Raw genomic sequence first — 16,139 nt, 5'->3', positions numbered from 1 at the left:
GAGGGAGTATATAAAAACTTAATTAGTTGCCCTGGCGGCCAGATAATGACACCATTCAGCTTGGTGCATGTATATCAATTTTTTTTTATTTTTTATTTTTTGGTCAAAAATTATAAACTTTCACTATTAGATTCAGTACACTAAGTTATGTTACTTCATTTGAAAAAAACCAAGACTTTCCAGAAGATTTCAGAAAAAAAAATTAGCTATATCATAAAAAAAGCTAGCCAGAAAGTCGATCGAGCAAGTAATTGTATATAAAAAAAATACTATATTAAAATGTAGCGTCTGTTAAATAAAAAAATTAGCTAGAAAACAATTATATAAACAAATAGATAGATTAGAGTGTAGCGTTTGCCATATAAAAAAACTAGCTAGAAAATAGATTGAGCAAGCGATTGTATAAAAAAATAGCTATATTAGAGTGCAGCGTTGCCATAAAAAAGCTAGCCAGAAAGCACATCGAGCAAGCTAAGCGACTATTTAAAGAAATAGCTAGATTAAAGTGTAGCGTTTGTTTAATTAAAAAACAACCAGAAAGCAGATCGAGCAGGTAATTGTATAAAGAAATAGCTAGCTTTTGCTTAACTAAAAAAACAACCAGAAAGCAGATCGAGCAAATAATTGTATAAGGAAATAGCTAGCGTTTGCTTAATTAAAAAAAAGCCAGAAAGCAGATCGAGCAAGTAAATAAAGAAATAGCTAGCGTTTGCTAAATAAAAAAGGAAAAAATCATCATTTCCACCCTACACTATACCTGAAAAGTCGAAGACACACTTAAACTATTGAAGTGACCTAATACACACCTAAACTATTTAAAAGTGAATTTTTTTACACCCTAACACGCATACAACCAGTCTCATGATGGGAGGTGTTCTGCACTCGCCACACTTCATCAATATGTCACTGCCACGTCAAATATTATGTGAAAATTACAATAAATAAATTCCATGTCATTATTATTGCTTCTTCCTCACTATACATCATCAATTCACCATTGAAGAACCACCATTGAAGCTATTATCACCCACATTTTTATCACAATTATTTTCACAAAATACCATTAAATTCAAAGTTACACCAAAATATTCTTACTATTAAAACCCGCAACAACGTTTTTATTAGATTTTTATTTTTACCATAATTGTAGATCTTTCATGGGAGACAACTTGTTCATGGAAGATCTGCAACTAATACTTCCTACAATATCTATTAAACAATAAAGAGATAAAATTTCAAGTATTGAGCTTAAATTAATTTTCTTGTTTTCTAGAAGAACTTTACCTTGCAACTTTTTTAAGTTTTTTTATTAGTAAAAAAGTCCACGTGGTTGTATTTTAAAATAAAAAAAATAAAAAATGCACCTAATTTCTTTTTCTTTTTAGTTTGTTGCCACATCAGCTTCTAGGATGTAAATAAATTCACTTTTAAATAGTATAAGTGTGTAATAGGTCGTCTCAATAGTTTAGGTGTGACTTCGACTTTTCAGGTATAATTTAAGGTGGAAATGATGACTTTTCCCAATAAAAAAACTAGTTAAAAAGCAGATCGAGCAAGCAATTGTATAAAGAAATAGCTAGATCAGAGTGTAGCGTTTGCCACATAAAAAAGCTAGCCAGAAAGCAGATCGAACAAACAATTGTATAAAGAAATAATTAGATTAGAGTGTAGCATTTGCTAAATAAAAAGACTAGCTAGAAAGCAGATCGAGCATGCGATTGTATAAAGAAATAGCTAGATTAGAGATTTAGAATGTAGCGTTTGCTAAATAAAAAAACTAGCTAGAAAGCAGATCGAGCATTCAATTGTATAAAGAAATAATTAGATTAGACATTTAGAGTGTAGCGTTTGCTAAATAAAAAAAACTAGCTAGAAAGTGGATTGAGCAAGCGATCGTATAAACAAGCTAAGATGTGATCGAAGTTAAATGAATCTTGAAGAGATAAGTATCCAGTATCCTTACGAATTATTGTTAAAGCTACTACGACACACTCTAATTTCACAGATGTCCTATTACCTCCCTAACTCATGTTAGCATTTTTTTTGTCACTTTTTTGTGCTGATGTGACACATTTATTACATAAAATGGGACCCACTTCAAAGGTGCTACATTAGATAAAAAGGTTAACAAAAGGTGTTACGTTAACTAAAAAGATTGTCAAAAATATGCTAAAATTTAGTTAGGGGGTAATAGGACCGTCGTGAAGTTAAAATGTGTCGTAGCAAATTTGGTCATAGTTCGAAGGGTACTAAATGCTTTACTCAATCTTGAACTATTTTTAAATTATTGCAAACATAACCTTTGACCCTTTCGTCGTCAAAAAGTTATAGCTAGAAAGCAGATCGAACAAGCGAATAATAATACATGCAAAGCTAAATTAAATGAATCTTGCACAAATTTCGGATAATCGCAAATACAAACTTTGACCCTTTCATCAACAAGAAGCTAGTCAGAAAGCAGGTCACGAGCAAGCAAGTGAAGAATAATAAATATAAACATGTTAACATGAGACGCAAGCGAAATCAAACGAATCTCGCACAACTTTTAAATTCTTGCAAACATAACCTTTGACCCTTTCGTCAACAACAAGCCAGTCAAGAAGCAGGTCAAGTAAAAGGTAACACGCGATGAGTCGAGCAATTAAATGAGTCTCGCACAACTTTTGAATTATCATCAGTTATATAACTTTTGACCCTTTCACCAACAACAAGCCAGATAGAAAATAGGTCGAACAAAATAAATAATTGTATAAGCAAGCTAACATACGAGCAAGTTAAACGGATCTCGCACAACTTTTGAAATATTGCAAATACGATCTTTAATTTTTTTATTACTAATATTTTTTTATTTGTTCGACTATTCTATGGATTTTCTACGTAAATATGACGAATTTAATTAGATATTTTATATGGATTTTTGCATAGCCCACACAAGACCTTCAACTTTCGAAAGGACAATTTGGTTTTATATTGATGATGACTTGCCCCACGTGAGATGACATATTAGAATGTTTTTAAAATACTTTTTTTTTAGTGGGAAAAAATAATACATGAAAATATATTTGTCATTTACTTATTGTGGTTGAAATTAAATTCTTTGAACTTTTTTAGATTTTTTTTTTATAATTTTCTCATATAATAAAATATATTTGTGAGTAATTATTTTATTTAAAAGTTTGAAGTATTATTGACGTGTATATAACCATTTCATCTATAAGAGTGGTAAGTTTAATATTGTTAAAAAGTACAATTATCTCATCTAGAAGTTTAAGTTATTAGAGAGATCGTAATTTTTTTTATGAGATAAACATCAGGTATCCTTCCGAACTATGGTCAAAGTCGCTACGACACAACTTTACATGGATCTTATTACCCCTAGACTCAGTTTTAACGTATTTTTGTCACCCTTTTTTTGTTGATGTGGCACTGTTATTACATAAAATGAGACTCACATCAAAGGTGCTATGTCAGCTAAAAAAGTTGATAAAAATATGCTAAAATTTAGTTTAGGAAGTAGACTCTCATGAAGTTAGAGCGTGTCGTAGCAAATTTGATCATAGTTTAAAAGAATACTAGATGCTTTACGCGTTTTTACTTGATTCATTGATTATATTGTATTCTCAATACGTCTCGTTATATGCTAGTCTGATTATTTTTTATGAGCTAAATACGAATTCTTTTTTATAAGGATGGCGTTGACCATTGAACGCAGTATCTTTGCTTATTTTACTATACCATATTAACGTGTATGATTAATACGATTAGCTAGTGGTAAAAAAATCATATATACTTTAGAAAATTAAAATCAAGAACTAACATGTTATTAGTAACCATAATAGAAGAATGAGTAAATTTCTTAAATGGACATTTTTATTTAATTTGTCTTTTTCGATTATTATAAAAAAAATCTGACATGACAAAATAAATTAATTTGATTATACTGCATGAACGTGGACACCACACTAAATAATACTTCCTCCGTTCCACAATAAGTTAATTGTTGGATTTTGACACACATGTTAAGAAAAAAAAGTAAAGACATAAATTTATCATGTTTTTTCATTTTTGCCCTCTTCAAAAAGCAAAGACACATGATACATCACTCCCAATGCATATTTAATGGAGGGTAGATTTAAAAAAAAAATTCTAACATTTACCTTGAATTGTGAACCATTCACTTTTTTTGAAATACTAAAATTGTTCTAACAATTCACTTATTGTGAAACGGAGGTAGCAACGGAGGTAGCAGTATAAATATATCATAAGATATATCATAGAAGCATATCTAATTAATTCTTCATTCAAAGTTTGAATAATTTGGTTGTCAATTTTATTTTTTATTTTTTAAAAAAGGTTGTCTGCTGCTTGCAAGGCATCATTTATATATATATATATATATATATATATATATATATATATATATATATATATATATATAATCCCTCCGTTTTAAATTAGATGGTCCTTTCAATCTTAGTACACTCATTAAGAAATTCAATGATTATGAGTATATTTTATCTTTTTATCTTTCTTAATATTGCAAGACTCAATAATTAATTAAGCATGAAAAATTGTAGCATATGCATGCATGGATTGAAAATCTTATAGGAATACTAGTAGTACTCCTTGAAAAGAAGAAAAAAGATCAAGTTTCATAAAGTTTGTATTGAAAATATAAGTGTTATTTTAAAATTTTTTGAAAAATGTAGTTATATTTCATATCTATTAAGGGTATAATGGGAAGAATTTGTGTAAAATAATCTTGATTTGATAAGTTGGACAGGTAAATTGAAACAAATTTTTTTAGAAAGAGGTTCAACTAATTCGAAACGGAGGGAGTATGTGTTGGGGCATGGATTGTTTCTTAGTTGGGAGGAAATGGATTTTTTTATATTGAGAAATTGTAAATCTAATTAATGTAAAATAAAATTTTAATCATTAAACTTACACAAGAAGAGGTTAAATGTAAAGACAATATATCCAATAAAGACAAAATTTTTATATTGATATATATAACATATCCAATAAAGACAAAATCTTTTTAAAATATTTTAATAAAATTTTTATTAATTATTTAAACTACAGTCTAATTTTTAATAGAATAAAACAAATTCAAAACTTTTGACTTTGACCATTTTAAGAAAAAGAAACAAACTGAAAATCTCAGTGTGCAATTGTGTCAGAGACAAATACTTACATGCAAACCATACAATTGGAATTAAAATTTGAAATACAATACATCTAAATTGTAAAAAAAAATATATATAAAAAAAATAACAAATTAAGCATAATCCAATCACAATGTAAATAATACTAGTAATAAAAATCAAGAAATAATAATGTGGAAACAGCCTCTTGCAGAGATGTAAGGTAAGACTGTGTTTAATAAATTCTTGTGCGTCAACTCTTTCTCGAACTTTGCACATAGTGAAAGCATTAGAGCATCAAATTGTCTTTTTTTTTTCAAATAATAAGTTGTAACTCTCAAATGATTTGAACCGCGCTTGGTGAAGTAAGCGTGCCAGGGCTAAAAAGAATAGAAGAACACCATGCAAAAGAAGTGGGCGATAGAGGGAAATTAGCCAATGGACTACACGATCCAAAAGAATTTTCTGATGGAATCCGAGGCATTACATGCGATTTTTCTGGTGCTTCATTATTTGTCAAGTCAATGCCAGTCTCGATTGATTCAACTAATTGATTTTTCGAGGAAGAAGAAGAAGGACGAAGGAACTCGCGCCATTGGGCAGCAATATTATTATTATTGTTGTCGTTATGTCTTTGTAATGAAACCGGTGAGAGGTCAAGTGGTGGAGGAGCCACATCTTGTAAACGTCTCGCATTGAAAGAACCAGAACCAGAGATAGAACCAGAACCAAAGTCAGAACCAGAGATAGAGCCAGAGTCAAAGTCAGAACCAGAAATAAAGCCAGAACCAGAGATAGAGCCAAAACCAAAGTCAGAATCAAAGTCAGAACCAGAAATAAAGTCAAAATCAGAGATAGAGCCAAAACCAAAGTCAGAACCAGAGATAGAGTCTGAATCAAAGCCAGAACCAGAAATAAAGCCAGAACCAGAGATAGAGCCAGAACCAAAGCCAAAACTACAGACAAAATTATTAGAGACGGATTGAAACTCAGGAGCTGCGGTCAGCATTTGGACAACTTCCTTGAAATTAATCGGTTCGACTCTATAGATTTTAGGAGGTGTTGGTGGCAATGGTGCAATTGGTAATTTAGTCATTGGTTTTGATGGGAGTTTTCTAACTCCATGAAGTGAGGAATGATATGAAGGTAATGTTTTATTTTTATTATTAGAAGAATTAGAAGATGAAGAAAAAGATACATATGAATAAGAATCCATTTTATTTTTTTGTATGTCCTAAGTTTATCTAAACAAGAAAATTTTATTAAGATGAATACATTTGGTGCTTTTGCTCTAGGTGTTTGCTTATATATATATAGAAAGAGAAGGTGACAACAATATGCAACTTGTCTTAAATAAGGAAACCTGTATACCGAAATTAGGAAACTTGTATATCGAGATAAATTCAAAATTTTGAGTTTATGCATTTTGAATACTAGAAATAAAACAGTTTACTGAGTTTTAAATAAATTACTTATACATATTTTATGAATTTCTTAATATAAACACAAAATTTCGACTAATATTATTAAGTTCTAGCGAATTTTAAGGAGAAAAGAGTTAGAAATATATCTAAATTTTGGCGAAATTTGTTGTAACACGACTCAACTTTGCGGGGATCCTATGACCCCCTCGACTATTTATTACCGCATTTCTGTGGCATATATTTGTCAAGCTGGACCACTTCAGACCCACACGCGCTCAGTGTGCGTGTATTCATACAATAGTCCAGCTAAGTAAATATATGCCACAGAATACGATAATAAATAGTCGAGGAGGTCATAGGACCCTCGCAAAGTTGCGACATGTTACAATAAATTTCGTTAAAATTGATGTATATTTCGAAGTCTTTTCTCAATTTTAAATTAAAATTCTAATTCCGCCTCAACGCAATAATTTTTTTTTTTTGTCTAAAGCGCCGGCTATTGCTGAATATGATGTAACATTACAACTTGCCATGTCTAGTCTATAATATATTTGACCATATATTATAATAATATTGCCCCCATTTTTGTTTAATTCTTAATTACATATATAGTCACTTTGAATTTTTTCTGTTCTATCTATGCCAGTACTAAGTCATAAGGTGTAATTAATTCAGGATATAATTTATATTTTTTATGTATGTTTTTTTAATAGTTGGAGTAGGAAGTGGACTGACATGATAAGTTATTATATATGTATATCTAAAATAATTAAAATATTAGGAATCTATGCGATTATGCACGCTTCATGTATTTTTTATTTATTTTTTTACTGACGTGATTGTCAAGTAGCAGAATATTTTTGTGCATTTTTTGTGCTGATATGATTGTGAAGAACAAATTTATTTATATAGTTTATCAATAGGTCTAGCTACAAGTTTGTTGATGTTAACTATTCATATTTGGATTTTATGATAAGGTACATGAACCTTCATAATAGTTTAATTAAAATGAATTTAATTGGATAATTGTTTGTACTTATAGTAAAGTTCATAATAGAAACAGCCAATATATAGATTCAACTTGTTGAATAAATAAAAAAATTTAATTCAATGACAAAAGACTAAATATAATGAGATAAGCATCCAGTAGTTTCTGAACTACGATTAAAGTTACTAAGACACACTCCAATTTTACAAGGATTTTATTAACCCTGAACTTAATTTTAATGTATTTTTATCATCACCTATTTGTACTGACATGACATCTTTATTACATAAAATGAAGCCCACATCAAAGGTGTCACGCCAGCTAAAAAAGTTGACAGAAGGTGTCACGTAAGCTAAAAAGGTTGATATAAATATGCTAAAATTTAGTTTAGGGGAGTAATAGGACTCCCGTGAAGTTGGAATGTGTCGTAGCAAATTTGGTCATAGTTCCGGAGTGTACTAGATGCTTTACTCCTATATAATGGTTATATGTTCGTGTGACCATTCGAGAAATAATTACATTATATTTTTGGTTGATTTTATAACAAATCAACTAAAGAGGAATTTTTGAAAACGAACAGCCCGGTGCATTAAGCTTCCGCTATGCGCAGGGTTCGAGGAAGGACTCGACCACAAGAATCTATTATACGCAGCTTCATCTTACATTTCTGGACGGGACTGTTTTCAAGACTTGAACCTGTAACCTCCTGATCACATGAGTAACTTTACCTACTGTTTTCCTGAATCGAGAGTATTTTCACTTCCACAATTGTCCGATTTCTTGAAGGCCCACATCGTGCATGATTTGGACCTTACTCGTACTTTAAAAACTAGCTCAAAAGAAGAAGAAATATCCAAATCATATAAGAAACTCAGAATCTCATTCATTTTTCGATGTGAAACACTTCCATTTATCGTAAGTATAATTGGTTGATTTTTCTCGTCGATTCATATCTATATTCTAAGTCGAAAATATTGAGAACTCATTAAACACAGAGGCAGAGCCAGGATTTCTACTGAGGGTATTCAAAACCTGAAGAAAATTCACCAAAGGGAGTTCAACATCTGCAATATATACATAAAAATTATTTTAATACTGTATTAATAATATAATTTTCCGTCAAAGAAAGTTCGAACGAACCCCCTATTACTAGGCTGGCTCCGACTCTGACTAAACACATCAGCACATGCATTAAATTTTTTGTGATTCCTATATAGTTGTTATAAGTTTCTAGTTATACAAGTAATTAATGATATTCAAGTCCATTTCTATCACTTCAAAATTTTGGTTATAAAGTATTTTTCAAATTCCATCCATTTAACTATATTTGTCTATGTTACTAAATTAAAAATTAATGATTGATTTATCCATCTGTGTTCATTTTACACTTAGATACTATTCATTAATATATTTCTTAAAAACATTGAATTAATTGTATTCAAATTAGATCTCTTGTATTGTAGTTGTATTTATACATCATTGTACATACGTGAATCAAAAAAAGAAAATGATTTTCTTTCTCAAGTCCATTTAGTAATATCCACTAAAATTATTTGTGTAATATCATAGCAATCTCGCAGAGAAGAGACAACAAATATATTAAGTAGGGTTCAGTTCTCAATGCACTTATAAAATCAAACAATGAGAATCAAAGACGATTAAAGAATTGATTGTGTGACTTATGATTCTCTGTCGAGATAAACACCAAAGTTCGATGGTTCAAAGATATTAAATCTACTAATTGATCGAGTATATACAAGTAAATAAATAAGCAAGTTAATATTTTGTCTAGAAGTTAATAAACTCAATCAACTTTGTTTATCGGGGTATATATAACACTTGAACTTTGTTCCAAATTTCTTGGCTATTTTAGAAAAGCATTTAGCACTAAAATCTCAACACACTTGGGTACTACACAAATTAAAAATTAACATAAATTTGGAAATACAAAATATTTGATCATGTTTGAAATAATGAAAATGGAAAAAAAGAAAAGAAAAGCAACCTCATCAAATATTTGAGTTGTGATATCAAAATTTAGATATTACAATTCAAATTCTTGATACACCCATAAGTAAATAATAATAATATTAGTAGTAAACATCAAGAAAATAAATAAGTTACAAACTCTCAAATGATTTGAACCGTGCTTGGTGAAGTGAGTGTGCCAGGGCTGAGAAGAATAGAAGAACACCATGCAAAAGAAGCGGGCGATAGAGAGAAATTAGCCAACGGATTACACGATCCAAAATAATTTTCTGATGGGATTCGAGACGTTACATGTGATCTTTCTTGGGCTTCAATTATCGTCGAGTCAATACATGCATGTCTTGTCTGATTCAACTCGTGCCATTGTGCATCAATATTATTATTTCTCTGTAATGAAACCGGTGAGAGATCAAGTGGAGGAGGAGCAACATCTTGTAGACGCCTCGAATTGAAAGAACCAGAACCAGAGACAGAACTGATAACAGAATTATTACAGACGGATTGAAACTCAGGAGTTGCTGTCAGCATTTGAACAACTTCCTTAAAATTAATCGGTTCGACTCGATAGATTTTAGGAGGTGTAGGTGGCAATGGTGCAATTGGTTGTTTAGTCATAGGTTTTGTTGGGATTTTTCTAACTCCATGAAGTGAAGAATAATATGAAGGCAATATTTTTTTATTTTTTTTCACTTCTTTTGGATAGATTAAAAAAGTATTATTAGAAGAATCTGAAGAAGAAGAAGATGATAATGATGATGAAATAGTTATATATGAATAAGAATCCATTTAACTTTTTCTAGGTTAAAAGTATGTCTTAGCAAGAAATTCTACTAAGAAAATACATTTGTGGCTATTTTGCTTTGCTTATATAGAGAAAGGTGACAAACTTGAGCAACTTGTCCTAAAATAATAGTAATATTTTTCTGTTCGAATTTATATGATACATTTTTCTAATTAGTCAATATAAAGAAAAATAATATTGTTAACTTTAAACTTCTAATTTTAATCTTAATCAAATGATTTAAATCAGAAGTTTTTCTTTCTATCTTAAACTTCGTGTCCAATCAAATACGGTCTCCACAACAAGTTAATTGGAAGGTATTATGAATCGGACCGTATTAAGCAAACCACAAGCAAAAAGAAAAATAAAAACACACAAATTTACGTGGAAACCCTTGCGGGAAAAACCATGGGCAGAGGCAAAAAAATTCACAATAATGAAGCGGAGTACAATGAGGAGGCGATTTGTCTCAATGACGTATATATATCAACCTGAAATAACCCACTAAACACACTTATATAATACGTGCGTACAAATAAGTCCACGCTACCACCATAGACCCCATAAAAAATTACAAACATGAGTCGCACCGTGAAACTTTCAAAGCCGAATCGGCAAAGTTCGGATCACAACTCTAACAGAAGGAATAAATATGATGCAAAATAACAATTTGATCATAAATATATTTAACCATGTATTATAAAATTGCCTCCATTATTGTTTTCTTTTCTTACATATATATTCCCTTTGAATTTCTCTATTCTATCTGTATTATTACTAAGTCACGAAGTATAATTCAACAAATCTTTTTAATTATTAATAATAATTATTGTATATGCAATTATGTGGGAAGTAGATGTTTTATGGTGATACTCTCTTGATTAGTTTTTGTATATAATATATATGATTTTGTGTACTATTAATTTTGTATTGCTTCTATTTGTACTAATACTCCATAGTTCAAAATTGGAAACAACCAAAATAACAATTCAACCTGTTGACTAAGTCAATGATCAAATACAATCACTTATAGATAAATTTTATTTAGACAATTAAAGTATAATCTATTTCAATATTTAAACATCTAAACACATCATAAAATGTTGCAAAAACACTTTCTACCAAATTATTTTTAAAATAATATTTAAAAATATACATATTTTCAAACGCCTTCATATAACCTGCAATTGAAGCTTCAAAATAAACTTTTTTCTTAATTAAACTTAAAGATAAGTTGTATAGAGTGACAATTTGATTGATTATATTGTATGGAGCGGAGTGTCGACCGGTTAAGAACTTTACATCCTAAAGTTGAAGGGGGCGGAGATGAGGATGATGTTGTGATAGGTGTGTGGACTTACTCGGAGAAATAGGGTTAGAATGGAGATTATTCAAAAGAAGATGAGAGTAGCTTCAGTGAAAGACGAGATGCGGGAAGTGAAGTTGAGATGGTTCGGACATGTGATGCGGAGGTGCTCGGAAGCCCCAATACGGAGGTATGAGAAACTGACTATTGATGGTTTCATGTGGGTAGAGATAGGTCGAAGAAATATTGGAGGGAGGTGGTTAGGCATGGCGTGAAGTAATTACATCTTACGGAGGACATGACCCTCGATAATAGGAAAACGTGGAGGACGCGGATTAGGGTAGAGTGTTAGTAGGTAGGAGTGCGTCCTTACTAATAGGGAGGAGTGTTTCGCGTGTAGTTGTGCATGTAGTCTTAGTGTCTTGTAGTTTCTTGTTTGTGGTGTTTCGATGTTGTTGGTGATTTCGGATAGATAGTTTATAGTATTAATCTATGGGTGTCTTGTTTCCTGTATCATTCTGTCGTGTGTTTTTATGTTTTTGTTTGTTATATTGGTGTTTGACCTAAGTCGGGGGTCTATCGGAAACAACCTCTCTACTTCATATGAAGTAGTGGTATCGACCGCGTACACTTTACCCTCCTTAGACCCACTTTATGAAAATACACTCGATATGTTGCTGTTGTTGTTGTATTTTTAAGTGAGTGAATTCTACGTTTGTACATATACTGTAGCGTGATATAACGTTTGTGTCTCAAATTAAACCTAATTATCAAAGTTTTTACCATCCAACATTTGTACATATTTGTTGAAAGATCGCGTGTGAATCACCGCCCTTTGAGTGACTGAATAAGTGGTCTAAGTGGGTAGGTATATGTTGTTGGGTTCCATTGGTGTGAATGAAAAATGGAGGAACACAACCTTTTATGAAAAGATATTGTTTTGGAAAAGGAGTAATTGTTCAGATAGTTGTGTCTGTTCAGAAAAAGACACAATATTTTGATTGAAAAGACATGACTTTCTGTTCAGAAAAAGACACAATGTTTTGAATGAAAAGACATGACTCTTCCAAAGGTTACACCTTTTCGGATGAACCATTGCCACCTTTCGGAAGGGGCACTTGATGGCTATATAAACTTGCATTTATCCATAGGTTTAAAAAATAAAAATAAAAATCTGAAATACAAACTCCTCTTGTCTTCAAAATATTCCGTGTGATCAATCAAATCATTGAGTGAGTTTAAAGAATTTCAACTGTTTGAGATACCGCTACAGTTGATTTATTTGGCTATTTTATCCTGGGAGGAAGATTCCATAACCTCGAGTACAGTGAGGAAAATTATTCCTTAAGGACACTCCGTGAAGTCGGGGGACTTGACCTTAAAAATTCTGTTTCATCTCATTTTTGAAAATTAACATACTTCTTGGATAGATTATTCGTAATCTTGTGTTGAAGGTGTTAAAGAACTTCATAAGTGTTCTTGTCTTAGACTTGAACTTGTATTGAAGTTGTCACACCCCTTTTTCCGCTCGAAGGAATCGAATCGAAGGATTTTTCCAATTAAAGTGACGATATTGAATAAGGATTAATTTATTTAAAGAGCCGGCACTTGGAATTGAGTTATGGTGTTCCAAGTCACCTTTTTGAATTCCTAATCTAAAGGAAATGACTCTTTTTATTGGTCTGCGAAAATAGAAGATCGGGTAAGGAATTCTGTTGACTGGGGGAAGGTGTGAGGCACCCCTCAAGTCCCGTGGTTCAAGCACGGTCGCTTTATTGACTTATCTTGATTTAAACTATTTTGATAAATAGTGTGAAGGCCTAAATTCACTTATTTTATTATACTGAAAACTTATCTATTATTTCATATTAAATAAATCGGTAAAATTTTAAAAATATTTGTCAAGTTAATTTTAGAAAAGTATTTATCAAGGTGTATTTTACATCCTTTAATTTTAAATGTCTCGAAAAGATGCGTACGCCGTATTCTTAATTGAAACGATTATTTTAAAATGCATCTAAAATTTACTTATCGGTAAAAAAAATATCAATCAGTCACTTATAAACTTATAACAATTAACTTTGACCAAAATTCATTTTTTAACAAATAATTGTCAAGATTTGTTAATGATAATGTAATAAAAATAAAATAATAATAAAAATAATACAAATGTACAAAAACTAACTATATAATACTAATTTTATTATAATCTCTAAATCTACTATTATTTAATTAAATAAATAAATAAATTTAATAATAAATTTAAACACCTAATAAATTAATAAGTACTGCAAAGTTTGTCTTTTGTTCATTATATTATTTTATAAAATCAAAATTAAATCAAAGATATTTTTTTTAGATAATCTTTAGGGATAAAATAAATAAATAAATAAATAAATAAATAAATAAATAAATAAATATGCTAGATGTGCATGGCAGGGAGGAAAACATTTTCTTGCATATCAAACCCACTTTTATCGGTCACACAAAAAAACTGATACTTCTAATTAAATACCCACATTATATAGGTGCATTCTTGTTTAATAGAGTATACCCACATTATATAGGTGCATTCTTGTTTAATAGAGTATATGTAATACAATTCAAAATTAATTGGATTAATGAAGTTTCGAATTGATTGAACAAAATCAAGTAAGCCTAATATATAAATAAATGATAGTAAACAATTTTGGACTCCAACAATCTGTAAATCTTTTAAAACATTATCAAATGCTCTGAAGTAGTTAAATATTTTACTATTATTCTGTATCATGGACTTATATATAGAAAAAAAGCATATCCAGAAGATGACATATCATTAAACCAAATAAACAAATACAATATTATTCTAACAATAACTAAACAATTATTAAACAAATTTCTTAGAACTATTTTACATCAATTTACTCTAAATTTAACAATATTAAATTTCAACATTCTTTTGATAGTATCATAAAATAATAACAATAGAAATTATTTCAACACATATAAAAATTGAGCAATTTTATACTATTGGAATCAAGTCCTACGTGATTGTGATGTTATTCTATACAAAGAAAAATTAAGAATTACCTCTTGACAAAAATAATGTCCAATCAAAAGAAAGAAAAAACCACAAACTCGGAATCACGTACGAAACCTCAAACCCCAACTTTTGTCTATCTGTTCTTGTTTTCTTTTTTCACAAACGTTGTCCTCTAAACTTGTTTGTTGCTTTCAATTTTTTTTTCTCACAGTTTTCTTTTTTTGGTTTTCCTTTCTTTTTGTCCGTGATGTTGTTTTCTTGTTTTCCCCAGAATGTTGTAGTGTGTGTTTGCAAATGTTTTTTGTTTTGTGTTCTGATGTTCAATGTACAGTGTAGGCAAAAGTATGTAGAATCCTTTTTGGGGTGGGGGAAGAATCCTTAAATAGAGGGACTTTGGGGGGGAAAGTTGGAGGGGGAACAGTTACTAATAGGATAGAATTTTTTTAAAAAATTTTGAATATTTTTTTTTAAGAAGATAATAATAACAAATAAAAATAAATAAATAAATAAATAATAATAATAATAATATTATAATAACTAATTAATTTTTATATTAAAAAATACAATAAAAGTTTATAAAAAGTCAAAAATAAATATAATTAAGACAATACTTAAAAATACTAACTTATTTAATAAAAGAAAATATTTTTTGAAAAATTTTCATATTATTTTAAAAATAAAAATAAAATATCTTAAAATGTAACTTCATTTGTTTATTTTCAACTAAAACTTATTAAAAAAGAAATAAGAGTTAAAATAATATTGGATCAAATATAAATATTTAATACATACATATATATATATATATATATATAAATATTTAATACATACATATATATATATATATATATATATATATATATATATATATATATATTAAATTTGGGAGGGTCAAAAATTACGTGTCTACAAAAGTTATTGTTGCATATATATACAGATTCTTGTACCCAAAAACGTTGAAAAACAACAATCTTAAGGAATAATTTTTTTAAAAAAATAAATTTTTGCTTGTTTGGTGAACTTTTTTTTTCACTAAAGTTTTTTTTTTTTGGAATCTGTATTGTTTGATTTCTGGAGATTAAAACTTTTAACTTTCTACTCCATTTGAACTTAACTAGTGATTTAAAGACATAAAATCTTTATCACAAGTTAAAGATCACTCGGTTGACGATTGGAAGTCATAAAAACTTCATCGTTAAACTAGAAACAAAAGATGTTTAAAGTTGCTACAACTTTATTAGTAGTATTTTGACATACTAAAGGTTCTGTCTTGTTGTGATAGGAAAATGACCACTGATAAACAAATGCATGATGCTGGAACGACTATGGCGGCAACTAGTATTGCCATGACTAGTCGTACTAATGCTCCGCAAGCTATGACACCGGCAGAGAAATCCAAAAAGTTCGCGGATACTAACTTCAAGAGATGACAACAGAAAATGTTCTTCTACCTCACAACTCTCTGTCTTCAAAGGTTCA

The 16,139-nt window shown here is 29.8% G+C and overlaps 2 protein-coding genes across 2 annotated transcripts; both read right to left on the bottom strand.

The window, feature by feature from the left end:
- Nucleotides 1-5,251: 5,251 nt before the first annotated feature.
- LOC107842256 (clumping factor A-like) lies at nucleotides 5,252-6,437 on the bottom strand. Its single transcript, XM_016686013.2, has one exon. It carries the CDS (start codon nucleotides 6,361-6,363, stop codon nucleotides 5,485-5,487), a length of 879 nt encoding a protein of 292 aa, XP_016541499.1. The 5' UTR covers nucleotides 6,364-6,437; the 3' UTR covers nucleotides 5,252-5,484.
- A 3,252-nt stretch (nucleotides 6,438-9,689) lies between these two features.
- On the bottom strand, nucleotides 9,690-10,163 carry LOC107841729. The gene has a single exon (XM_016685568.2). The coding sequence runs from the start codon at nucleotides 10,161-10,163 to the stop codon at nucleotides 9,690-9,692; it is 474 nt and encodes a 157-aa protein (XP_016541054.2).
- Nucleotides 10,164-16,139: the final 5,976 nt, after the last annotated feature.

Source organism: Capsicum annuum, chromosome 9 (genome assembly GCF_002878395.1).
Source record: "Capsicum annuum cultivar UCD-10X-F1 chromosome 9, UCD10Xv1.1, whole genome shotgun sequence".
NCBI lineage: Eukaryota > Viridiplantae > Streptophyta > Magnoliopsida > Solanales > Solanaceae > Capsicum > Capsicum annuum.
Note: the sequence above shows the minus strand (reverse complement) of the source record. Positions and strands in the feature narration are given on the sequence as shown.